Source organism: Bactrocera oleae, chromosome 3 (genome assembly GCF_042242935.1).
Source record: "Bactrocera oleae isolate idBacOlea1 chromosome 3, idBacOlea1, whole genome shotgun sequence".
Classification (NCBI taxonomy): domain Eukaryota; kingdom Metazoa; phylum Arthropoda; class Insecta; order Diptera; family Tephritidae; genus Bactrocera; species Bactrocera oleae.
In genome coordinates this window covers 19,974,197-20,000,000 of record NC_091537.1, presented here as the reverse complement: position 1 = coordinate 20,000,000, position 25,804 = coordinate 19,974,197, and the positions used below count along the sequence as shown (strand labels likewise).

General features: G+C 36.7%; 2 protein-coding genes across 2 annotated transcripts in view; one reads left to right on the top strand and one right to left on the bottom strand.

Moving 5' to 3' along the window:
- Window positions 1-48, bottom strand: part of BicD (protein bicaudal D) — an 18,210-nt gene extending 18,162 nt beyond the window's left edge. Inside the window, exon 1 of the mRNA XM_070106202.1 lies at window positions 1-48. This exon is cut by the window's left edge and continues 1,156 nt beyond it. The gene's annotated coding sequence lies outside the window, so the exon portion shown is untranslated.
- An 862-nt stretch (window positions 49-910) lies between these two features.
- Window positions 911-25,804, top strand: part of ssp3 (short spindle 3) — a 93,813-nt gene continuing 68,919 nt past the window's right edge. Inside the window, exons 1-6 of the mRNA XM_014231964.3 lie at window positions 911-1,546; window positions 1,618-4,077; window positions 4,139-5,615; window positions 5,676-5,933; window positions 6,002-6,125; window positions 9,449-9,588. Of these exons, the coding sequence (XP_014087439.2) occupies window positions 1,435-1,546; window positions 1,618-4,077; window positions 4,139-5,615; window positions 5,676-5,933; window positions 6,002-6,125; window positions 9,449-9,588 (4,571 nt within the window). The 5' untranslated portion in view covers window positions 911-1,434. The remainder of the gene's footprint in view (window positions 1,547-1,617; window positions 4,078-4,138; window positions 5,616-5,675; window positions 5,934-6,001; window positions 6,126-9,448; window positions 9,589-25,804) is intronic.

The window sequence follows — 25,804 nt, the reverse complement described above, 5'->3', positions numbered from 1 at the left end:
GAAAAATGTGAAGCAGTGACATCACGGCAGAGCGCCTTTTCACTACACCTCAAACATCCACACCTGGTGTGTTCACGGTTTTTTCACCACCCCTTTAGCAGGGTAAGAGAATACCTTGTGTGCACTGTCTTTTTCTTGCTTTCACTATTTAGTTTTCTATCAAATAAAAATTGAAACTATATAAACAAATGTTTATTAGCCGTGATTCTGTTTAAAGATTTTCCCCTAAGTGGAAAATCTCTATCACAATGCAAATAAGAATATCCACGTCTTTTCTTTTCGTGAGTGACTAACGGAATGTGTGTGTGAAAATTTTGCGTTCCTCCTTTTCCACTTGCTTTATGAAATGTCAAATTCAACAGGGTTGCATTTATGCAAAGAAAGATATGTTAGCAAAGCAAAATTGAGCACGTAAAAAATAAAACTTACGATCTTACGTTTTGATTGTAAGTCATATGTTACTATATAAGTGTTATTTTGTACGTGATAACAACTGATTTATTTTATTATAAATTCTATATATAAACGCATATATATGAAATGTTAAGATAGCGAAAATTCAACGAATTGAGCGGGAAAGAGTATATGGCAATATATAGCATTTCTCTTTGTTATTTATATTAATTTTTTACTTTGGGCATTGACTACAATCCTTACGTGGCAGTAAAGTGACAATATATATTTATATTTAGAAATGAAAGATCAACGCTTTTATTTAATTTTTACATGCATATACGAGTATAATGTTAGTTTTGTTTGCGATATCGTAAATTGACATCTAATACTAAATACCGACACTGCAACCCTTCAGTCAGCTGTAGTTTTGTATATAACACATACACACGCACACTAGCAAACAAATTTGTCAAACGCCAAAAAATACAATAAGAAAAGATATAAAAACATCGCGAACAACTGCATATAAGTCGAACATCAGAATTGTGTGCAAATTTTTGAATAGTGTTGTTTTTCCAACTTGAATTTCTAATTAAACATAAATTGTGTTCAGAATATATATATTCGAAATAGTAAAGATGTAGAGCTTAAAAGATTTTTGTTAAATTAATGATAGTACGAGATATAATTGCGCAATAAGCGCAGAAATTATACGATTGTATTAAAGAAAAAAAAACGGTAAAGAAGATCAACATTTACTTACACACAAGCTAAGAACCGTAAGGAGTCTCGCCATCGTGGGGTGTGTACACACCCTAAACGTGTTTAAATTGATACCAACTGTGTTTTCTAAAGAAATTGGAACGTCTTTTCGTGTTTAAACATAAAAATTAGTTGATTTTTAGCAATCATTTAGTTAGAACACAGTGAATATTGCACAGGTGTGGTGTGTGGGCGGCTAAGCGGCAGCGTATGAAGCTAGTAAAATCACAGCTGCACACACAAATACGACAGTTAAACAAAGCATATTGCTGAGTTATGGAAGTCAAAGAGGTGTTGAATCGTGAGGGGCGCGATGCCAAGAACTTACTTGTCTACCAATTTTGCGAGGAGCAACCACGAGCGGATGGCTGTCAAAGCTTTACTGGAAGTGAGTATTTATTGTTATAATGTATTTCTAAGATTATTTATGGATTTTTCGTTTTCTAAAATCTCAAATAGAAATTTCGCCGTCCCTAAATGTACGCAAACCACCCGTCGCACCATCGAAGTCACCAAACTCGCTAAAGAATGCATTGTCGCCAATACGAACTGCAAAAATGCAAAACACAGGACCACGTGTGCGTAGTGCTTCAACGGGTCGAGATAAGAAATCAGAATTACAAGCACGTTATTGGGCGCTGTTATTTGGCAATTTACAGCGTGCCGTCAACGAAATCTATCAGACGGTGGAGTGTTGTGAGAATATATCATGGTGCCAGGAGGCGATTTTAGTGCTTGAGAACTATGTGCGCGACTTTAAAGCGCTTAGTGAGTGGTTCAAAGTGTCTTGGGATTATGAATCACGCCCATTGCAACAACGACCACAATCGCTTGCATGGGAAGTGCGTAAGAGCAATCCAGCACCACGTGTACGCGCTAAAAGTTTGACCAGTCCTACAATGTCGGGTAAATCAAGTCCATCTGCCTGTCCATGTGCGTCGGGAAAGTCATCACCATGTTGTGGCGCTGGCAGTGGTGACAACGCGTCACCAAGAAAAAGTTTACGTGCCTGTGATCCATTACCAAAAGGTGCTATGCGTGTGAATGTTCGTGAGTTGTTTGCCACAAACAAAGGCAGAGCCGGTAATGAACGTACAACAGAGGTTACAGAACAAAAGAAATGCACCGATGCTCAGCCAGAGCCACATGTGGAGGCTGAGCCAATGAACTTGCTTAATAGATGCCATCAATATGCACAAACGGATCTAGAAGACGATCATTTGACTTTGGCGGATATAAGAATAAAGCTACAAAGAGAAGCGGAAGAACGGCAAATGGCTGAGCAGGCCGAGCAAGAGCGTTTGCGACAACAGAAAGAGTATGAAGTGCGGCGTCAACAATATGAAGAGCAGCGTGAACGAGAACATCAATTGGCGGAGCAAAAAATACTTAAGCAGCAACAAGAGCGACATGAGGAAGAAGAAATAAAACAGAAGAATGAAAAATTGCGTCAAAAAGTTGATCCAAACTCGGGAACGGCTATTGGCACGACTAGCAAGCAGAATAACGTTACTCTAAATGGCAATGATTCTAGCGGTACAGATGCAGATGACCCACATTTCGCTATGATTCGCGAACCAACCGCTTTGGAGATGACTGTGCAAAAGTTGAATCAAATGGAAAACGAAATTCTCGCTAAAGATGCCAATAAAATGCCTACGCCTCCAACGACTGAACTACGAAAAGCAGAACCTATAGTTGACGTTAAACCAAGCCTTGCTCCAGCGGACACTTTAAAGAAACCGGCCACAACAGCGTCGACGCAAAATGGCCCTCTTAAATATTCCAGTGTTTTGAATCGGCCAGCTACAACGCGACCAGCAAATTCGAACCTAACAAAGCCATTGAACTCGGCACGTCCATTGGCCAACACAACGGCTGTAAATAAAGCTGTGCCATCGCAGAAAACTATATCCAACACCAGTTTGCGCCGGTCCGCTACCACCGCATCGGTGACGAAAGCTGCGCCTCCACGACTATCAGCAGGCAGCGCCAGTGCACGTTATATAACACCACGTCCATCCAGTAAAACCGAACATTACGGTCCACCGACACATGTTGCCTCTCGGCTGTCAGCACGTTCACGAACCATGATTGAGATGCAACCCAAAGAGCAGAAGCCACGCACCGGCCAACCCTCGCAACCGCAACGGTATTCCCAGACAACGGTTTCATCGCGCAAATCTTCACGTGAAGATATTGGCAGCTCAAGCTCTACGCTCAAAGCTAGCACCGAACTCATATCATCCTCCAGAAACAGCCTATTACATGCACCAGGCGCAGTGGTACACATCGACGAACGGCGTTCGGAGCCAAAACAGCTGCCATCAGACGCCAACGACGGCTGGCTGACAGTTAAGAATCGACGACGTTCCAGCATGCATTGGGCCAATCGGTTTAATCAGCCCACAGGTTATGCCAGTCTTCCTACACTAGCGCTATTCAATGAACAGTTGACCGAAAGTGAAGAGCATCAACGGAGCAGAAAAGTTGCCATCAAGAAGGGATCTATGCTGGAAAACAATAATGTCACAAATAAAACGCAGCCAAGCGCCAAGCAAACCAAAGCGCTGAAGGCACAAAAGAGTGTAGACAAGCCGGTGAAATGTGCGACGCGTCCGGAAATAAAGAATGCCAAGGCCAAGGTCAATTCACTGCCAACGCAACGCAAGAATGCTGCTGTTCCTGTTGCGCCAGCGTCCGCCGGTGCAACGAATGGCTCAAGCTCTGCACGCGCGCCAAATGTGCCAACACGCGAGGCGATTATCAAGCGACAAAAGTCTGATTTGACGGGTTTGAAGATGACTTCACTGCATAAGGAATACATGCGCAGCGAAAAGTATGCGCAACGCAAACAAAATGGTAGGGCAGGCTCGTTGGAGAATTCCGCGGCCAATTCGACAGAGACCGTTGTGGATGGTAAGTGAAGTTTGTAAAATTATAAAGATATTCTTTTTAATAATTGGATTTCATATTGCAGCAAATGATGAATTAACAACTGCCGACAACACAGAGTCCGCCGATCAGAATAAAATTGACATAAAAATACAAACGAATCGTGATTTCTCCAAGACCATTGGCGATCTCTACGAGAGTATTGCGCAAACCGCCAAAGCGGCTAACTTTGGTGGCGGCAATATTGACAACACATGCGGCGCTGGCAAACTTTCCAGTTGTGATGAGAGCGAAGAGACTTTCGCCAGCGAAACGGATTGTGATGAGGATCAGCGCATGCTTGTGGAGGAGCAAGAATCGCTGGAGCGCCAAATACGCGAGTTGGAGAACACCGAAATCGATGTTGACACCGAAACCGACGAGACTGACGGTGAAGTGGCATTAGATCATGAACATGATTGTAACGAAACGGTAGATCGTTTGCTCGATGATGCCTCCTCGATCCCTTTCTTACCAGCCGGTGAGGATGGTATGGATCCGAATCTTAGCTTGGAAATGCGCTATCACGCGTTACTCTCAGAAATGTCACGCGTTGAGCGTGAGGAAGCTTTGGCCACACTACAAGCATATGTGGCACGTCATCCGGGACGCGCGCAGGAGTTGCATCAAAAACTATCCTCGCCATCGCGACGCCGCTCACTGCAGGAGACATTAAAGAAATACCAAGCGAAGCATACGCGCGCGCAACAAAAACGCGAGCAAGTGCAGAAAGAGAAAACGATTAAGATACAACAACTATTGGCGCGCGTTGAGGATGTGAAGGCCGCCAAGCGTCAGCTAATCGAGGATAAGCGCCTGAAGATGGAGGATAAAATGCAGCGCGCCGCCGAGAATCGCGAGCAATACCTGCGTCAAATAGTAGAGAAGGCGCACGATGAGGAGAAAAAGTTGAAAGAGATAAATTTCATCAAAAATATTGAAGCGCAAAATAAACGCTTGGATCTGCTCGAATCCTCCAAAGATGCCGAGGGGCGCTTGCAAGACTTGGAGCAAGAGCGCCAAAAGCGTTTGGAAGAGAAGGCGGCGCGCGAAGCAGCCGTCGAGCGGCGCCGACAAGAGTTGGAAAAGGAGCGCCAACGCAAGTTAGAGAAAATGAACGAGACGCGTTTGGAAAAGGAGCAGCGCATTGGCAAAATGCAAGAGCAAAAGGAGCGTCAACGACAGGCGCTGGCGCGTGAAAAGGCGCGCGATCGTGAAGAGCGTTTGCTAGCGCGTCAAACGCAACAACAGCAGACCACTGAAGAATTGCAGCGCAAAATATTGCAAAAGCAGCAAGACTCGGCGCGGCGACACGAAGAGAATATCGAACACATACGACAGCGCGCGCTTGAACTAACATTGCCCACGCGCAACGTCGATGAGAATGGCGTGCAGCGCAATGAAAACGGTGAGGTGATAGAGGATGGCGATCTGTCCTCAACCGTGTCGGATGTTGGTAGTCGCGAGCATACGCGCGGCTATAAGAAGAAAATCAAAAAGCTGAAGCAACGTATGGCGCAAAGGTAAAGCAATTAAATACATAAAATTTATATTAGAGATTATGTATTACATTATTATTGTAGTGCCGAGGAGTACATGAAGGAGCAACAACCGGTGCCATTGCATATGAAGCGTGAAAGTCAAGTGCCGAAATATTTGAATCTGGTGAGCAAAGGTGGTGGCTCGCAAGGTTTGGAGCGCGCCGTCGGCCAGCTGTTGCGTCTCATGAGCAAGGCACAAGTATTCGATTTTCAGTGCTTTCTGCTTATGGATGGACTCGGTGTCATCACCACAAATGTGATTAGCAAAAGCATGCAAGAGAACAATGACATTCCAAAGCGGTATGCAGTTTTAATATACTATTTTATCTCGATCTTTTTTCATTACCACGTAATTTCGTTTTTTACAGAGCTGTTGTGCTCGCTGTGCAACTATATCGTAACGCCTGTACGCTTTGTCCGCAAATTGCGCGTCACGCCATACTTGGTAATACGCTGAGCGCGTTATTTGATGTATTATTTCAGAGTTTGCAGGTGAGTTATAGTTGTTATTCGAAGTCCTTTGTGTTTTAAAATCTTTACTCTTTCATCGAGATCATCTTGTAAGTAATTTTGCTGTCGAGTTGACAGTCCTTGGCTGCATAAATTTCTGAGTTCGTTCTGGTTATATAGACTGTCGTGGGAATGCTTCATAGAAAAACTTGATTTGTTTGTATGGCAGCTATATTCTATAGTGTTCTGATCTGAACAATTTGTTTGGAGGTTGTAAAGTTGGCTTGCACAATAATTCATGCCAAATTTCGTGAATATATCGCTTCAAATAAAAAAGTTTTCCATACAAGAGCTTGGTTTTGATCGTTCAGTTTGTATGGAAACTACATATGCTATAGTGGTCTGATATCGATTTTGTAATTGCTTGACTCAGTATTGTTTAAGAAACGCCAATAATGGAATGCGCCATATTTAAAAGTTTTTTTTTTTGATGAAGGCGAAAGCGCAGTAGTCCACTATGAGCAGCTACCCCACGGCCAAACTCTTAAATCCTGAATCTGTATTGTCAATAATTGGTGTTGCTGAAGCAAGCAAAGCTAGCTGTGCCAACAGGAGAAGAATTGTGTTCCGTAAGCACAATATCACACACACAACATAGTTACTCACCAGAAGCTTCGTTAGCTTGGTTAGGTGAGGAAGGTTTTTCTGCATCCACTATATATACTGGACCTGAAACTGTGTGATTACTATTTGCAGCTATATGTGGCAAATGATTTAGCTGTTGTAAAATTGTAACTACGCTAAAAAAGCTTCAATTTAATGCAAAAATAATATATATCTATTTTTTGTTATACTTTGTACAGTATAAGTTCCACTTTTGTCTGTCAAAATACCATTGCGATTATTTTAGTAACTTCAATTTCTTCTATCTAAACTTGATATCAACGTATTACTGTCCAACAAGAAACAAAATAAATACTTTGCTTTGAGCATTCAAATTTGTATCTCTAATTTCCGCTGACCAAATCTATTGGGCTATACAATGCCCTCATACAGAGATTAATGAATTGTTACAATAAACACGCGACAACCGATTCTATATAATCGGATCGGACCTGCATTTATAACTAGCTAAAGGCTGTCACCTCATATTTGCCGAAAATAATTACTATTGTTATAGTAACTGAGCGATCTTCCCAATTTCTTTTTTAAATATCTGATTTTTATTAAACCTTATGAAGCTAGTTCATTTAATAGATCTAAACTTCTATATTAATCATTAAATCATTAAAAACTTTTAAATTACGCCTAGAGGGTTTTTATTATATTTCAATCATTAATGAATATGCAGTCATTGCCAAATAAAATTTTACTTCAGTCCGTTATTTACCCGATTGAATTAATTGCGATTCAAAATGGGCGTATTTTTCTCTGGATATTCGTAGTTTGAGATCTTTCACAATAGCGCTACAGAGGTCCTTTTGTCGCTTTTTGATGTTAAGATCGTCTCTTTGCTGTATGGTTTTCTGAGTTGCTCCCTCGATGACTCGTGGCTTTTGCTGGTGTCAATTTACAACAGGCAATAATGCTAGAAGTGCTAGTCTTCTAAACGGAAATCCGAAATTATTCCACGCCTTCTTAAAATTGATTAATTGAGACAAATATTTTACGTGTCCTTTAAAATTATTACCTAAAAGAGATATTTGAACAGCACAAAACTATATATGTATAGGTAGAAACAAGTACGGAAGGGAAGTGCTATGTTCGGGTGTAACCAAACATTTTATGCTCTCGTAATTTGAAAAGCTCGAATCTAAAAAAATGCATTTGTTAAAAAATTAGTCTCATGCACTTGGGTCCACATATTTATTGTCTGGGTCCTTAAAAAGTTATAGTTCGATTTCGACAATTTTTGGGCGTAAGATGAAAAACCTTCCGGGCACTATTTGTGCAAATGATGATTATTGATGTTTGATTTGTATACTGTAAAGTTAAGGAATCAGTTGGAATTTAAAGGTTTGTTATATGGAAAGTAGGCGTGGTTGTCATCCGATTTCGCTAATTTTCACAGCGTTTAATTGGAATGTGTGAATAACCTCACATACCAAATTTTAAATTGATTAAGTAGTTCTTGAGATATAGGATTTCACCTAAAGATGGGCGGTGCCACGCCCCTTGCCCAATTTGCTCATACAAAGTCCTTCCCAACGATCTTGGCTGCGAAAATTAATGCTTGTTGGCGCATTTATTCAGTGAGTAATCGCATTTTTAGTGATTTTCAATATAATCGTTATTTAGGGAGTGGGCGTGGTTATTATCTGATATTACCTATTTTCACAGTGTTTGCAGAAATGCTAAAATGGCAAGTTTGTTTGATTTAGCTATAGCGCGCTGGAATATACTTATGTACATTAAACCAAGAGGTGGAGCCACGCCCACTTTAAACAAATGTTTAGCTCACAAATGTCTCTCGCTACTGCGAAATGATATTATCTTGATTTAGTGCTTAGTTATGCATATAGACTTTTGTTTAATATCGTTTTGTCACGCCCGTCCAAAATAATTATAACTTACAAGGTTTTCTTAAAAGTATAGGGTGTTTTTTAGAAGCACAGAATTTCCTACAGGCATAGCTGTCAAGCCGGCTGTCAAAGTAAAAACTAGTCTGACATTCATGTTCAGTATATAATATTTTTGTAAATTACAAAGCAAAGCTTTATTCCGGTTTACCGTTTAAAAATCTTGAAAATTTTTTTCTTCTGCGAAGTGAACTTTTATATATATTTTACCGTAAAATCGAACTCATCAATGGTGATACCTAAATGAACAAAATTGTCGAACTTGGTTTAAGCTTCTCTACTCGGTATCCTAAAAAAGTTTCTTCCTGATGTGGACCGAATCATATCAAGAAATTAAGCTGTCAATTGGCTGTCTAGATCATGTGATTTAACTCCGTTAGACTACTTTTTGGGTGGTGCACATTAACATTTTTAAATTCATCGAGAAGCAAAACTTTATTCAACCACCCTAATGTGCAGTGAACTGTTTTATTGCTTTCCTTGCACATTTTCACTTTGCGTTCTTTATTTCTTTTTGTTTTTGTTTTCATTTGTCAGTCATGCTGTTCTACGCTTGGAACACCTTGCGTCATTGCAGCTAACGGTTTCTTCTGCTTGGTCTCCATCCACTTTCATTGTTTCTACTTCCGTTTTGCCATCGTCTAATATTTTTCCGCTCGCGAAACAGTTTTAATGCCAATACGTTTAACAAGATAATCCATTTTATTTTTAAATATATATCTTTTCCACATTCTTTTCTTTATATGCCTTGCTGCTATTTCTATTTTCTTTTTTCTTTCTTCACAGCTTCCCGAGGAAAAATCACCGCAACATCCTGTCGAGTTGTCCACCGAGCTAATGCTCGCCTGCACAGTGGCCATGTCGCCGTCCTACACGAAAAAGCACACCCACCCCAAAGTGTTGGAACGCCTACCGGATCTGATAAGGTAAGTCAACAACCAGTGCGCCTTTTAAGCCAGTGTGTCCATGAAATTATGAGTAAATTCCAAGAATCCGACTTACATACACGTCCGTACGATTTGAGAACATATGAGCGCTGATGTGCTCGCCTGAGTCTCGCCAGCTTACAGGGTGCGCGGCTGCACGTCTGCGCTGCGTAGGGGAAATGCCACTTTTCGAACTTCGAAAAGTCGTAATTGCTGCAAAGCGCGTGAAAGAGACAACCACAGCGCGTTGTTGAGCGGTGTGCAGAGCGCGTGCGCGTGCATAAGCCTACAGCTGCGTAGCGCAGTGTAGTGAGCGAGTTCGAAAAAGGGCGTGTTCTAGCGCCACCATTTAATAAGCTCTCTTAGTGGTTGTTTGTGTTGTTGTCGTCCGTCACCTGCAACCGCATGCGACGCGCAGCGCAATATTCCTAATAATAAACGTGTGTGCGCAACGCTTGGTAGGGATAAGCGTTTTACTTTATTTATTGTTGTTATAGCTGTTTTAGCCATTGTTGCGGCTGCTTCAAGCTCTGGCGCGGTCGTGTAAATAAAAACGCAGCGCATACATATGCACATACGCTTTAGCGCTCGCAGCTTTGAATGCGACCACTCTTGCCTGGAGTTGTAGTGCGCGGCGCGGCTCGACGCGGCTTTCCGTTGGTGTAAGCGGCCACCACAATCCTTATAGCCGTTGCGCGCATAACGGCCTCACCACAGCATTAATGTTGCGCGGTGCTTATTTCGCTTGCTACTAAACCGCCGCGCGTTGCTGCCGCCTGCCTGTCGTATGATTGCCAAACGCGATTTTACTGCTAGTTGCACGCTTTCGTGCACCGCGGATTGTTTTTTTCAGCATTTTTGTTTGTTAATTTGCTCTTGTTACTGCTGGCGTTGTTGTTTGCATGTTTTCATGCAAATTTCAGCACTTTTGCATTGTACCAACTGACTTAAATCCGCCCAGGCTTCCAACGCCGCAACGCGCGCCGCTACCTGACTACCTGGTAGCTGACGGGCATTTGCTCGGTTGTGCGGCGTGTGGGCGCTTGGGGGTTTGTCCAATCGCCCCATTTGTACCTCCATTGTCTGCCTGGCTGTTGTTGCCATTTTATTTGTTTGTGTTGCGCCATTCTGCGTTTTATTGCCATTTGTTGTTGTTGTTGTTGCTGTGTTTACTGTTTTCGCTGTTGTTGGCTGTTACGCCCTCACATGTTTGTGCGTTGTAATTTTTGTATATTTATCGATACATTTAGGCTGTTGCAAGGTCTTTAAAGTTTGGTAGCTTTAATGAGGCAGAATTGCTTTGATTGCGAAAGTTTCTCTATTTAAAATATAGACCAGTTAAATAATTAAATTTCTCATTGGTTTTTAAGACTTTTAAGGCTTCATTTGTTTGTCTAAAATATGTTAATGGCCAAACTAATTGGAAAGATTTCTCAGGTTTTCCTGAGTTTCTTCACCTATCAGTAGGTAGCATCCCGATTGCGAAGATTTTTGGAAATAGTTTTGAAACTTGGCTATCCGATCCTCATTTCCCTAACTCGGCACAGGTATTGAATGGAACTTAGATTCTTCTATTTTGCCGGTTACACCCTTAAACTGACTATGTTCTAACGAAGTCTTGATCTCAGGCGCTGACTTGCATATTTCATGTTGTTATTATTCCAATATACCACCATGAGTAGCATGTTGATTGTCCTTAGCATATGGTGTAATGCTTTTGTCAAGTAGATCCATGTAAAGAAATTGTTTAATGAAGGCTGGAATATGTTTATTGGATATACACCGTTTCAAGAGAATTATACCCTAGCTGTAATGATAGAGTTTTACAGTATTCAAGTAGTAGTTCATGTCCTATTCTATAATTATCGTACACTCTACTTTTTCGCAATGTTCTTGAGATACGAACAATTATATCTTTGACCGATCTCAAAATATTATGTCTTTCGCAAAAAACCAATGAATTTGAACTCTTGCAGACTACATGGTTTTAGCAGTGGGACTTCGAGCAGACGATTCGGTTTTTAACATACTTTTTAATTTTCCTTCAAACAAACTTTCCAAATTTTTAATTCGTATTTTCGTGTTTATTTTTAATTAATATTTTTTTAGTTTTTTATACATTTTTTATTGTTTTATAAACATATATTTTTTTATTTTTATTTTTTCTTTGTGTTTATTTTTTTTGTTAATTTTTTTTTTAATTCTTGTTAATTTTTTATAATTTTTTTTTTAATTCTCGTTAATTTTTTATAATTTTTTTTTCAATTCTTGTTAATTTTTTTTAAATTTTTGTTTATTTTTTTTATTATTTGTTTATTTTTTTTTTTTAATTTTTGTTTATTTTTTGTTTATTTTTTTTTTAATTTTTTTTTAATTTTTGTGTATTTTTTTTTAATGTTTGTTTATTTTTTTTTTTTTTAATTTTTGTTTTATTTCTTTTACACTTTTTCATTTAATTTTACTTTATTTTAATTCAATATCATTCCTATAAACATTTTTCGAATTTTCGAATTTTCGTTCCGCTACAATTATTTTGTAGCTTATCCTTTTTTAGTTGCTCGCTTCTCTTTGGCAAATCTCTTCGTCACGGTTGAGCTGCCACCACAGCGCTACGACTAACCAACGTTATTTTTGTTATTGTTGTAGCCATTTTGCATACACCTTTTGCGTATTTGTTTGTTTATTCAAAACTGCAGCAGAAATTTAAAATCGTCGCCTCAAACTTTGTGCCACAGTAGGGCACTCCCACCGCACACTGCTATTGTACAACGTCTACATACTCTCGCATACATAAATACATACATACAGATATATCGGTGTTCCGTGCGTTACGCTTGATGTGTTCGCCTTGTACTCTTCCTGCTGTCATTCCGTTTCGTTAAATTCGAAATTTATATTTCGCTTTGTCGACAGCTTTTTCTAGTTTTGCAATTTTACTGCATATTTATTGTTGTTGTTGTTATTTGCATTTTCAACTTGTATCCTCCGTTTTATCGTTGCAGACACTGCGGTGTGTATGTGTGTGCGTGTCGTTGTTGTTGTTGGCTTGTTGCGCTCCACTTCACTTTTGGGTACTCGGCTCCTACTCTTCTCTCTACTTTTATTTTCACTCTCCACTTTTTCTGTCACGCTACCGTTATCTCAGCTGCTTGTCGTCCTTGCCATGTCCTGTGACTGCTTTCTTTTGATTGTGCAAAATTTAATTTAACTTGTTTTATTTTGTAATTTGTTGAGAAACTTTTTCATTTGAATGTGTTTGAGAACTTGAGGGAAAACAATTTTCGATTTTGCATATTTCTTTTTTTGTTTTTGTATTGTGTTGAAATTGTTTTAATTTTTTCTAAATAATATCAGTATTCGGTTTCTGCTTATTCAATGTAATTATATTTCTAAAGACATTTATTTGTTCTTTGTTTTTAGAGAAATGGATTTGGATTCCATTAAGGCAAAAAAGTTGGAAGAAATTTTCCGTTTTACTGTTTGGATTGTGCTAGTCACCGAATTATCAAGAATACTTGTACCTCAATTAAATTTAGTTTTTTTTTAAGAAATATATTTTTTTACTGAATTTTGTTTAGTCCCAACTTTCGCTCACATCGAAATTCAATGAAAACAAAATCCAAACCGACAGAAATTTCGAAACTTCATAAAAACCTATTAGCTATAACTATTAAAATTTTTTTGTAGATAATTTGAGTTTTTTTATTAGAGTATGTTAGATAATTTTTGAAAACAAAAAAAATCATAGCAGGTTGAAACCCATTTAAAACGAAAGATAAATAGCAAAAATGACACAAAAAATAATCTACGGGCGATTTGAGGTCGGGAAGAGGAACGGAAGGGGCGTAGTTGATTTTTTTAGGGGTAAAAATGGTTTAGCTCGATTACCGGAAAAACTACGCGTCCTATAGAAAATTTTTATATTGCAAAGTTGTAGGTAATGAGAAGACCTACAACTTTTGTATCAACAACATTTTCACAAAATCTCAAAATTTATGTGAAAAATTCAAATATCCAAGTGTTTGGGATTTTTCTTTTTATATTTTACAAAACAAAAAAAAAAAAAACGTTTACGAAATTTGGTGTAAACTTACCTTCTTATGTCCCAAACATACTTTATTTTTTTTTATTTAAAATATTAATGAGCAAACCTTATTTCAACTTAAAACCAAAAAAACCCAATTTCAATTAAACTTCTCACGCCAAAATATCAGCTTTATGTTTGTTAAAATCTCTATTTTCTGATGGCATAAACTATATATACATTGCTATAGTAAATATTTTCAGAAAATGCAAATTGAACCCAATTCAAAGCTGCTTATATAGCCTGAACAAAAAAAAAACGTTAACTTCGGGTTCACCGAAGCTATGATACACTTCACAAATACAAAAGATTCCGTACAAAAACTTGATTTTGATTAGTCAGCTATACGCTATAGTAGTCCGATCTGAACAATTTTTTTTGGTGAATGTACCGTTGGTTTGGAAAATAATCCATGCCGAATTTCGTGCAGATATCTTTTTAAATAAAAAAGTTTCCCATACAAGGACTTGATACCGATCGTTCAGTTTGTATGGCAACTATATGCTATAGTAGTTTGATATCGGCGGCTTCGCGAACTGAGTAGCTTCTTAGAAAGAAAAGAAAGTGTGCAACATTTTTTTTATCGCTATCTCGGAAATTGGGAGACTAGTTCGCGTATATACAGGCAGACGGACAGACAGGCGGACATCGCTAAATTGACTCAGCTCGTCATGCTGATCATGTACCTATATATATATATCTTATAGGATCTCCGACGACTTTTTCTGGCTGTTATAAATATCGTGGCAAACTTAATATACCCTGTTCAGGGTATAAATATAAGCATCATCCACTTTTTTTTCTCATTTCATAGGCGGTCACGTTTATATAGCAGGTGCTTTACGGTGTCAAATCGGATCTTCGTAAAAACAATTAATTCAAAGATACATATTGAATTTTGCCACCTCTCTTCTTATTAGTTTGAACAACCCTGTTACGTGAAAAACAATTTTAACATTTCTGTCAAACTTTCAAACATTTTAAATTGTCCTTGAAAGTAGAGTTTAATATTTCTATTAATTAATATGCGAAGGTGTAATATTATTTTTTGCCAAGTAAATAATCAACTACATAATTTCAACTTTGGAAAACTAAAATTTCTTAAAATTTTCCACACTTTTGTGCAAGTGCACGAAGGTGTTTACGCACACCCACAAACACAAATACAGATTTATAACGGTACCGCAGCAAACGCACTTTGCTCCAATTCTATTGTAAATATGTATGTACGCATAGATGTGTGTGTGTTGCTTATAATTCAATATTGGCCACGAGTTGGTTGGCCATCAAGTTGCCATGCACCCCGCCCCCTCCCACCAACGATTTCACCTTTTCGCACGTACACAAACTCATTTGCATAGCTGCCAGCCATTGTTCTGTCATTCTACAGCAGAAGCCATTGCGTATTTACTTATTTATGCTTGTATTGTCACAAGCGCTACATCAGTGTAACTCTGTCTGTGTGTGTGTGTGTGTATTTAGTGTGTATTGACTCTTTGACCCAGCCAAGTGACGGCTTTGTTCACCGAGTTTATTTTTTGAATAACAATATTCACACACACACACACACTCAGACAAACACAAATAAAATTGCGCTGAAATAAATGTGAGATACACGGCCTGTTTGCTGTTGTTATTGTTGTAGTAGTAATTGAATTTCAGTGGCGTTTCAACTGCAATCACACACACATACACACACCCACCGAGTGATCCACTGCCCACCAATCACGTTGCCTAACGTTGACTGACTGGCTTTGGGCTTTGGCTTTTTGCCACTACCGCCAACAACAACAACAGCTACAATGAGCACGCCTGCATTAGTACACAATGGATGCAGTGCAATGTAAAGTTTTTATACCCTGAACAGGGTATATTATGGTAAGTTTGCCAAAACCAGATGGAAACGTCGGAGACCCTATAAAGTATACACATAAATGATCAGTGTGATGAGCTGAGTCGATTTAGTCATGTTCGTTTGTGTGATATCAATCTGAAATTTTGCACACGTCCTTTTTTCCGCAACAAGCTGCTCATTTGTCGGAACCGTGGATATCGAATCACTATAGCTTATAGCTTATAGCTGTCATACAAACAAAACGATTAAAATCATGTCCTTGTATGGAAAACTTTTTTATTTAATGAAATATTTTCACGAAATTTGGCACAGATTAATGTCCTTGAAAACTCTACAATTTCCGAACAACTTGTTAAGATCGGACCACTACAGCATATAGCTGCCATACAAACTGAATGATCAAAATCAGGTCCTTGTATGGAATTTTTTTTATTTGTGAAGGGTATTATAGCTTTGATGCAACCGAAGTTAACGTTTTTTCTTGTGTTTTTCTTTCTTATTGTTGTTTGCCCTTGCTGTTGTGTGCCTGGCTGTCTGTCTGTGTGTGTGTTGGTACTTTGGCTACGTAATTAAATTTTTGTTTACTTTTAATTGGACAAAGTTTCATTTTGTGCTGCCACTTCTCGCTACGGGCTACTAAAATACACTAGCACACCAACGCATACATATACACACACCCTATACATACAAATATTGTTTACTACTAAACTGCGTTGCATTGCATTGGACAAGTAATTTAAATACGCTGTTGTTGTTGTTGTTGTCGCCCGATTGTAGTCGAGATTTTTGTTTTGGTAACTAGATTAAATTTACTACGCCTCACCACTACTCCTACAGGGTGTTACATTTTGTTGCGCACCCTATATTTGCAGGCGCTTCCTGGTGGATGTTAGTTGTTGTCAGTCGAGGTCGTGCAGGCAGTGCCGTTCGCCAACAAAACACGTCCGTCCATTTTGCTTTTCATTTGCCAGGAAAGTTTTGACTGAAAATATGATTTCATTTCATTTAGTTATTTCTCAAAGCAATTGCTAAGCTTTTGTGCAAACTTGATTCGCTATACACACACATACATACATGCATACTCAGGCCTTCCACGGCACTCATTTGCTTTTAATGGTGCATATTTTTTGTTTATGAATATTCAATTTCACTTCGGATTTCACTCGTAATAAATGTCTTTGAAGTTTTGTGCGCTGCTTTATTGTTGTTGCCTCTGTTTTTGTATGCCTTATAGCTTCATAACAAATTTAGCAAGCAAATAAAATTGCAAAAGTTTTAAAGTTGTGCCCAAAGATTGCTTAATCCTATTTGTTTGATTAAAAAGCTAGATTTTATTTGCCAACAAGCAAATCATATTATTTTAAAATATTTTTATTTGTGTTTTTTTGGTGAAATATATTTTACAGAGTGCACAGAAAGTAACATTTTTGCAAAAAAATGTTAATTAAGTTTTTCAGAGCATTAAATATTTCTATAGAAGACACAAAAATGCTTGAAAAGTCCTAATTCTTCATCGTTCTAAATTTTTTATACCCTGAACAGAGTATATTAAGTTTGTCACTCAGAAGGAAATTTCGGAGACCCTATTAAAAATATACATAAATGATCTGTATATACGCGGATTAGTACCTGAAATTTTGAGATACCGATCTGAATTTTTGCACATGTCCTTTTCTCCCCAAGAAGTTGTTCATATCTTGGCACCGCCGTTATCGGACCACTATAGATTGTAGCTGCCATACAAACTGATCGATCAAAGTCAAATTCTGAAGATTGTAGGGTATTATAGCTTCGATGCACAAAGTTAACGTTTTTTATTATCTTTGCATAAACTCGTTTGTATTTTTGCTTGTCGAGATCGCGTTATAATTACAAATCAGCAAAGTTAGTTTAGTTGAGGTTGAGATTTCTAGACAGGCAGATTCAAAGATCTTTTCTGAAATGTCATAAGGCATAAAGCACAACAGCCTTAGCATTTTTATATTATATATTCTCACAAGTCTGTTAATAACGCAAAATGGAAAGATTTCTATTTTAAGAAATGAGAACTCCCTTTCTTTAACTAGTCGTATACTTAGGCGCCCAAAAGCAGACGGTCAATTAGGAAGTGCTGAGATAATTCCCATGGTAATGAGAGATAATTCCAACGGTCTGAAAGCTACAGCTGTAGAGTTTCCCCAGTTATAGAGCTCAAGGAGCTCTGAACCATTTGAATCATCTTTTATAGATTTGAAGCTTCGGATAATTTCAAATTATCAAAATCTTTCTAAGTAGCCAGCGACAGACTTTCGTTGTACATGTTCAAACTGTTCACCGAGTTTAACCCTTTTCAGCAGCTTTAATTCTGCCCCCTTAACACATTATAAGTTACCCTCATATAGCCACATCTGCTCTTTTCTTAATCTCTATACTGGCTTTTCCGAAAGCTCCCTGATTTGAATACTACATATATATTTCACCTTATAAGGTTGAAGATAGGTACTTTCATTTAAGGAAGAGAAGCCTCTGCACTTATATATCCTCGCCCAGTTTGTCCTAATCCCCAAATTCAGCAAGATATTGGAGCCTATAAAAATAATTTTGAGAATTCTGTCTCCTGTTTACCTGAAACTCTCTGTAGCCTTTTCCGACCGCCATTATTGTGAGATCTAACTCTCGTTAATACATTAGAATGAACTAATCACGCTGGTTAGTTGACATACATCCGAAATTTTATGAATTCTGCCTGCATCACCTCAAGGTAGATTTCTACAGTAGATGGATTATAAAGAAAGTGAGCTTCCATTAAAAGATTCAACGAATCTCCGCCTCCCAAAGTTTAACTTCGTGACTCCTTGTTCGATTAAGTGTTCACCTCAATATTTTTAGAGAAGGCTCCACCAATAACCACAGTGTAATCCTTCCACTTATCTCAAATCTAAGTATGGAAGGCTCTGAAGAGCAGCCCTTTATACAGAACTGAAATCTTCCGAGTCATAAAGAACTAGATGGAGATTTCTGTGAGTTCATGTGAGAGTTTGTATTTCTCAGATTTCTGTAATGTGCGATAATTCTACGTGTGCTAAACTATATAAAATTTATATGTAATCAGATAAAAGGTGGCCGCTATGAAACTTCTGACATTTTATCAAAATGTATAACGTAGGTGAAGCTTAATTGAAAGTAGATTACTTTTAAGATTTTGTGAGATCACCTCGAACTTATATTTCAAGTAGTACTAGGCCTACTTTTTCACTGAACCAGTTCTTTGCTTGTTTCGATGCGTATTGGAGGCTGTTATTTTAGCTGAATTTCCGTTCAATATTCATACTAACAAAGGCATGTAGCACTATTCATGGTTTCAAAAGGTCAAATTACTAAAGTTTATGACATTAGCTGTTAGTTCGTATAAACAGACCACTGCCAAAATAACTACAAATGCACACCTAACAATATTTAAGCACCTTTTGGGTTAATCCTGGATTTTTTTTGATGTTTTAGTCGATGAACTAGAATTTTTTTCATTCTACCCTCTTGACCTGAATTTCGTCAACCAATTTTTGTTAAAGATTTGCGCTTTAAGCTGCCTCTTCATATAATCCTCGTAATGATGGTATTATAAATGCATTTTTTAATTTTTATGCCTCGACTATATCGCTTTTTTTATTAAATAATAATTTTGTATGCCTTTTTGTTATTGTGTTGCACACCAACAACCCCTTTTTGCATATCCTAACTCTGCAACAATTTATCATATTGCCACTTATTACAACTCCCCTGGTTTGCAACAACCCTCTTCTATATTTATATTAAGCCTCAATATTTTCGTGTTCCGTAAATATTCCGATCATGATTAAATCATTAATTTTAAACAATAATGACGATGTGGCACGCGATAAGGTGTGAGCTAATTCCATACTCTACTTCCATGTTGAATGCAAAACGCATCATAATACCCCAAGAAGTGGTTCAGTGGTAAAAATGACACGCATATATTTGTAATTTTTTATAAATGGGTGTACATATTCATATCGGCATTCAGCTAAAATATTTACAAAAGTGCTACAGTTTTAATCTGACTACCTTATAGCTTATTGGAAACCAATAAATTAATTATATGTAACCACTCCGTTTTAGCGACCATATCGAATTTCATCTTATTGGTAATGAATATTGGATGATGATGATATTTAAAAAATACTTAGTATTAGAAATCCAGATTATCAGTGGTCGAACTTAAAATTTTCCTGCTCTAGTTGGATGTTAAAATATAAATTATTTGAATTTATTTAGATTTTTCATATATGTAATATATCATTACTCCCATTTTTTTAACTTCGGAGTGACCTGGGTCGATGTTTCGTCACCAGAAAGTATACACATATAATACTGGAGGCAACTTCTGCCAATCACAAAATAAGTAATCTTCATTTAGGTTTTCTTGATTGCGAAGTAGCCTTTAGAGCTCAACGAAGTCAATCAGGCTCTTTTAATTACCAGATCCTGAGGTGAAGGCTAAATTTTCAATCGTAAGCCATATTTCCTTTTAAATTAAAAATTAATTGAAAAAATTAGGATTTTCTTAGGCCAAGAGAAGTTAAAAAAGTGTTTCAGTGTTTTCAAGTAACCGTTTCCTCCGTCATTTGTCTAACCTGTAAGGCTGAGCTTTGCTCTATTGTGAAATATATTTCCGTTCGAAAACAACAACAAAGTTGTATAGTTGAATTCAACACAAGAAAATTCATATTGTAATATCATCTTATTCTATATTCACTTACTTATTCTTATGCCACTTTATACCAATTGTTTGTTCGGTTCGCCACTCTCCAAGCTTGAGCAATCAAAGATAGCTAACGCCGCTATGGCGCTTGCATGATAGTTCGGATAAAAAAAAAATTTTGAATTAAAGGCGCTACTTGCTCCCAGTAACATTTTAGGTTCTAATATTAATTTAAAAGGCAGAGTTAAACTGATCAAGTTCTGAGTTTTGGCTTCACAAAAAACTTTGCTAAGCTTATGAAACTTACGCAGAGCTGTATATACATAGGGCCTACAGTTTAATTTTAATACCTTTCATTAATTTTTAATAAAAAACTATTACTTTAACGACTATTTTACTAAAGCTAAATAGCACAATAATTGCAATAAAGGAAAATAAATTATATTTTGCAATGGTAGCACTGCGTGATGTCTCGTATTAACTGAACTTTCAAAATGCTTTCTATTATTGTTGTCTATACACGAATTTTATATATTTATATCATATATACGATTATAATGAAATTCAATTTTATTACAAAAGCAATTCTATGTTAATCCATTTATGGAGTAAGCTTTGTTGAAATTATTCAAGAAGACACAAAACCAATAAATGACATTTTTAAGTGAAATTTGAAAAGCATTCCATTTGTAGAGAGAAATTAAAAATTTCAAGGTAGTGAAATTGCGTAATAATTTAATAATAGGCTTGAGTGTTAAGAAGTTCTTAGACGAAAAGGGAGGAACCATCCATTAATTAATGCAGCGAAAATTGGCCGCCAAAGCTGAGTGATTTGTATGAGTGCCATCCACTGGACAAATCAACCCATATCGGTTAATCTTAACACTCAAACAATCTATAGGCGGAGCTTCTTGATACAAGTCAACCGTGAAATATGTATAAGTAGATGCCATAGCATATTGGTAATTTTATTGCAAAGAATGCTTGGCGTCAGACGAGGTTTCCTTACCCTTTGTTTCGGTGCACTTTGTCTATATATTTGTTCAATACTTTTGTAAAATGTTCTAAGCAGTGCTAAGGATAGCGTCTATTTTATACGCTCGTAATTACTGACATCATTTACGAATATTGAAATAATCAGTCTCATTAAAAGAAGTTATCTGGAGTTTACATAAAATTTTTCGACTCCGAAAATGAGCTCGAATATATTTTTTTATACTTAAATCGAGTCAGAGCTTAAGCTCAGATAATTCATGTTGATTAGAATATAATCTTTTCTGCAGTGTTACATAACTATTATTAATTACAATATTTTATGAAGAATGTACTCTGGTCTTATCGGCAAAGTTTAGAGAATGTCGGATAGTATAAACATCAAGTCAACATTATAAAATGAAATCTGTCATGGATTACGTTTAGAGATGGGCATCGTATAAAAAGCAACTGGTGTAAGTAAAATAGAATACTATAATAGAGAAAAATGTATCTTCGGTTCTCGGTATATTCATTAGAATATTTTATAGAGAATTTACTAGCTTCGGTTCGGCATAGCTAGAGAATGCCTGATCGAACAAACCACTGGTATAAATAAATCAAGTAGACTGGTGTAATACACTAAAGCCAATCTTCCATTTCCTATTATTTAGAAAATCGTATAATTAACTGGTATAAACCTAGTAGAATATTTTGTACGAGAAGCAGATATTTTCGAGTCACGGCAGTTTAGAGAGTTGTGAAATGAACAACAACTGGTATAAATCGCATAGACTGATATATAGACTGATATAATTAGTTAAATATAATGTACAAGTAGATCCTTAGAGCTTAATAAGGTATCAACATAGGCAACTATAGGCTATTGAATTCAACTGGATTACTTTGTCATTGCTTTTACATTTTTTGACAAGAGCGAAAAGCTCAAACATACCGCGTGGCAATTCGAAGACGCCTACATTAAAAATCTCGCAATTCGTAACCAAAAGGCAATTTCGTATATTTTTTTTTTACCTCATTCCTCTTTCATTCGTTTTCAACAATATTTGAAATATTTTTTTCAAACAAAAAAATCAACAAACTTGATATTAAAGGTAAACGCCAAAAAAAAGTCTAACAATCTAAACAAAGAAAAAATTACAAAAAAGCCATAATAACACAACAGAAAAAATAACAATAAACAAACGAAAAAATTTAAGCATAACAATAATAAACCAGGGAACAATGAACTAATAAAAGCGTGAAAATACAACAGAAATGCAGTGGACAGAAGAGACAAACACAACGGTACTACTCTATGCCACTAACAACGGGCTAAAAGTGAATGGGAAATAATAAACTAAAAAAAAAAAAAACGAGCGAAAAATGGTCGCAAAGTGTCCTAAGACATAAGTTCGTACATACGTTAACATGCCACGCCCACTCCTTTGTTTGCTGCCTTGCCACAAACCCAAAAATAAAGAATGCAGTAAAGTACAATAGAAAATAGTCTCTAAACAACTGCGACTATAGTGGAGTCGATGACAATGGTAGCGAGGAAAACTAATATGTTTCATACATCCACAACGAGCCGGGCATAGTGCAACAAAAGTGGCATAAATGAAGGAAGAAAAAATCTACACAAAAATACAAGCAAAACGGTAGCGTTGACAACAAAGCCAACAATAATAAACAAAATGAGAGTAAAATAATAAAAGAAAATATTGCAGGCATCCCACATGACTTCGTACCTATCTAAAATATAATACAATACCGTTACGGTGCAGAGGCGAGCACAAGTAAATGTCGCATGCAACGATGTTGTGGCAACCATTCAATATTCTTAAGTAAATATTGAAATTGTGCAGTCAGTTCTTTCGTGTCGAACGTCTTACAGTACATGACGGACGTAGCACACCCAAAATGAATACAAGGCATGCAAAAAAATATCCTGTAGTGTCTTAGAAAGTTTAAGGTAAAACTAGTTGCTTTTGACTTGTTCTGCCACTAGTTACTGTTTCACTTTTCAATCCTTTGGTTAATAGCTTAGGTTAATGGATATAGGTTATAACCGAATACTTCAGGGAAAAAGTTGGAAAAAACTTCCAACTTCAGTAAAATTGTATTATGAAATTTTAAAGTAATATCTTTATACAATTTATAGCTATAATGAATGCAACTAGACATCTTACGTCCAAATAACTAACCTTCAACTTTTACTGACTATTTAGACAATTCAATCTGAACCAAATCTTATTTACATGATATTCGATTATAATATCGGTTTTGATGAAAAAAAATCGTCCGAGTCTTCATAGAAAAATATGGAAACTTTTACTGCAATTAGAAACAAAATTAATCTGTGATAGCTCTAACCTTAACATTATGGACTCAAAAAGTTACACCGAAAAGAATAGTACATATAAATGTCATACATCATGATGCTTATATAACTAGAGGCCTTAATCTTAACTAATGTCATTTACGTAGTTTGCCTTTTATATTTCGGGATTTGAGAACACTAATCTGGCAACTAACGAGTTTATCGTAAAGTTTGACATTTTTGATGTTACACATACTCAAACCGTTTTGACAGATGAGCGCTATTTGTGTTGTTTACAGTAACTTAAAATATTCACCTCAGTCAAAATATGGAATTAAATCGCGAACAATTTCGCGCGGATAGTTTTTTACAATTTTCGACGTGGGTTAACTCAGCAACAGCATCAATGAACTTAATTCAATTTTTGACAATGAAGTGCAAACAAGGACCAGTGCTTATTGATGATATGGTGAATTCCATTGAGGTCGTAGATTACTCCAAGACGAATTTCGTGAAGGTCGTTGAAAATAAGTTGTGCCTGCCCTCCTACCATTGATGCTGTGCGCAAACTGATATTGCAATAACGTCAAGTGACCTATCGTAAGATTGAGACAACTATAGCCATTAATGGAACCAGCATATATTCAATATTGCATAAAAATTTGAAAATTGTTCACGGTTGATCGAGAAAAATGTAAAAATAAAAATACAATAACGGTGCTTCGAAACAAGTCTATGACATCGTCACAAGTGATAAATCGTGGATTTAAGCGTATTAGCCCGAAAGTCAACAGCAGTCCACTGTATGGGTGTTTCTAGATAAGACGAATCCAACAAAAGTTGTTCGCGTTCGAAGCTTTTCCAAGCAAATGGTTGTCTGTTTTTTTAGAAAAACTAAACATGTCGCAACCATACCACTAGAACAACGCAGAACAGTAAATTATGAGTGGTACACATCCATTCCTCAATCCGAGTGGCAAAAGTGGTTCGAAATTTGGAAAACGCAACCTACGTAGAACAAAAAAAAAAAAAAAAGAAATTGCCATTCAAAAATTTACTACTAAGTATAATGCAACAAGATTTGGGGTATTTGTCGAAAACTCGTCATAATTTGGTCAAAATTTTTCTTTTTTTAAAAAAGGCGATTTGCTACCATACATTTATCTACTATTTCAACAAGGTAACACCTAAAATACCTATTTTCATTAAAGATGTTTTCTTTGTAACTACCGTTTCTATATTATGTGCGGTTTTCATAATGCCAAATTTATTGACAGTCTCTGTCAAATTACTGTCATTTAATTTTGGAATTTTTGTACCAACTATTGATAACACTTTCGAGTCAAATCAAAACCTTTGTGCTTGTCAGTCAATTTGAAACCAATTATTAATATTGAAATTTAAAACCTTTTGTCGTTTGAAGCATTTTTCTCGATATTTCGATTGTGATATTGCATTGCTGTCAACAAAGTGTCATTGAATTTTACACCGCGTGTTAGTTCTCAGGGAAAAATATTCCTATTATCAATGTATGGTATATAATTAAGAAATAAGGTTAGGCTACGTTATTAATAAACACTTTGTCCTACTGGTCAGAGAGTGAAGCACTCTCAACATTCGACATTTCGTCAAAGTTTTTTCTGTTAAGATAGGGTTTTTCTAAAAATAGTATATCACGAAATTAATCTGTGTATACGTTAAAATACTAGACATTGTTTTCCTAATTCTTTGACTCTGAAATTCCTTATCCTCAAAACAATAAAAAAGTAGTCCTTCTTTGAGACCTAACTACCAAATTTTGACATCTGTTTACGAAATTTGAGCACATGTGTACTTACATACATACATATGGTACGTGTAAGGTGTTGTAAAGGCGATGTCTTATTGCAGTTCCGGTAAAAGTCACGCGGCATATTAAGTTACCGTTGCTTATATTTTTGCTTTGTTAATATTCTAGCAGCTTTGTATGCGAATTGAACGCAAAATATCGCATCGATTTCAATGTGAACACTCACATACATACATACATACAATAAATATATATACTATTTATATATATATATATATATATATATATTCACTATAACTCAGTACCCTTGCCACGCTGCCACACGACGTTAAACAAACAGAATGTGCAACGAACAATAGGCGATCCGATCTAAATAAATGTTAACAATGAAATCTAATAGTTTGATAATAGAAAAATTTGTTAAGTCTGCACGAAATTTAGTGAAACCTGATTTTCTACAATGACAGTTGGCTTGGCAGTGAACTAAACAGAAA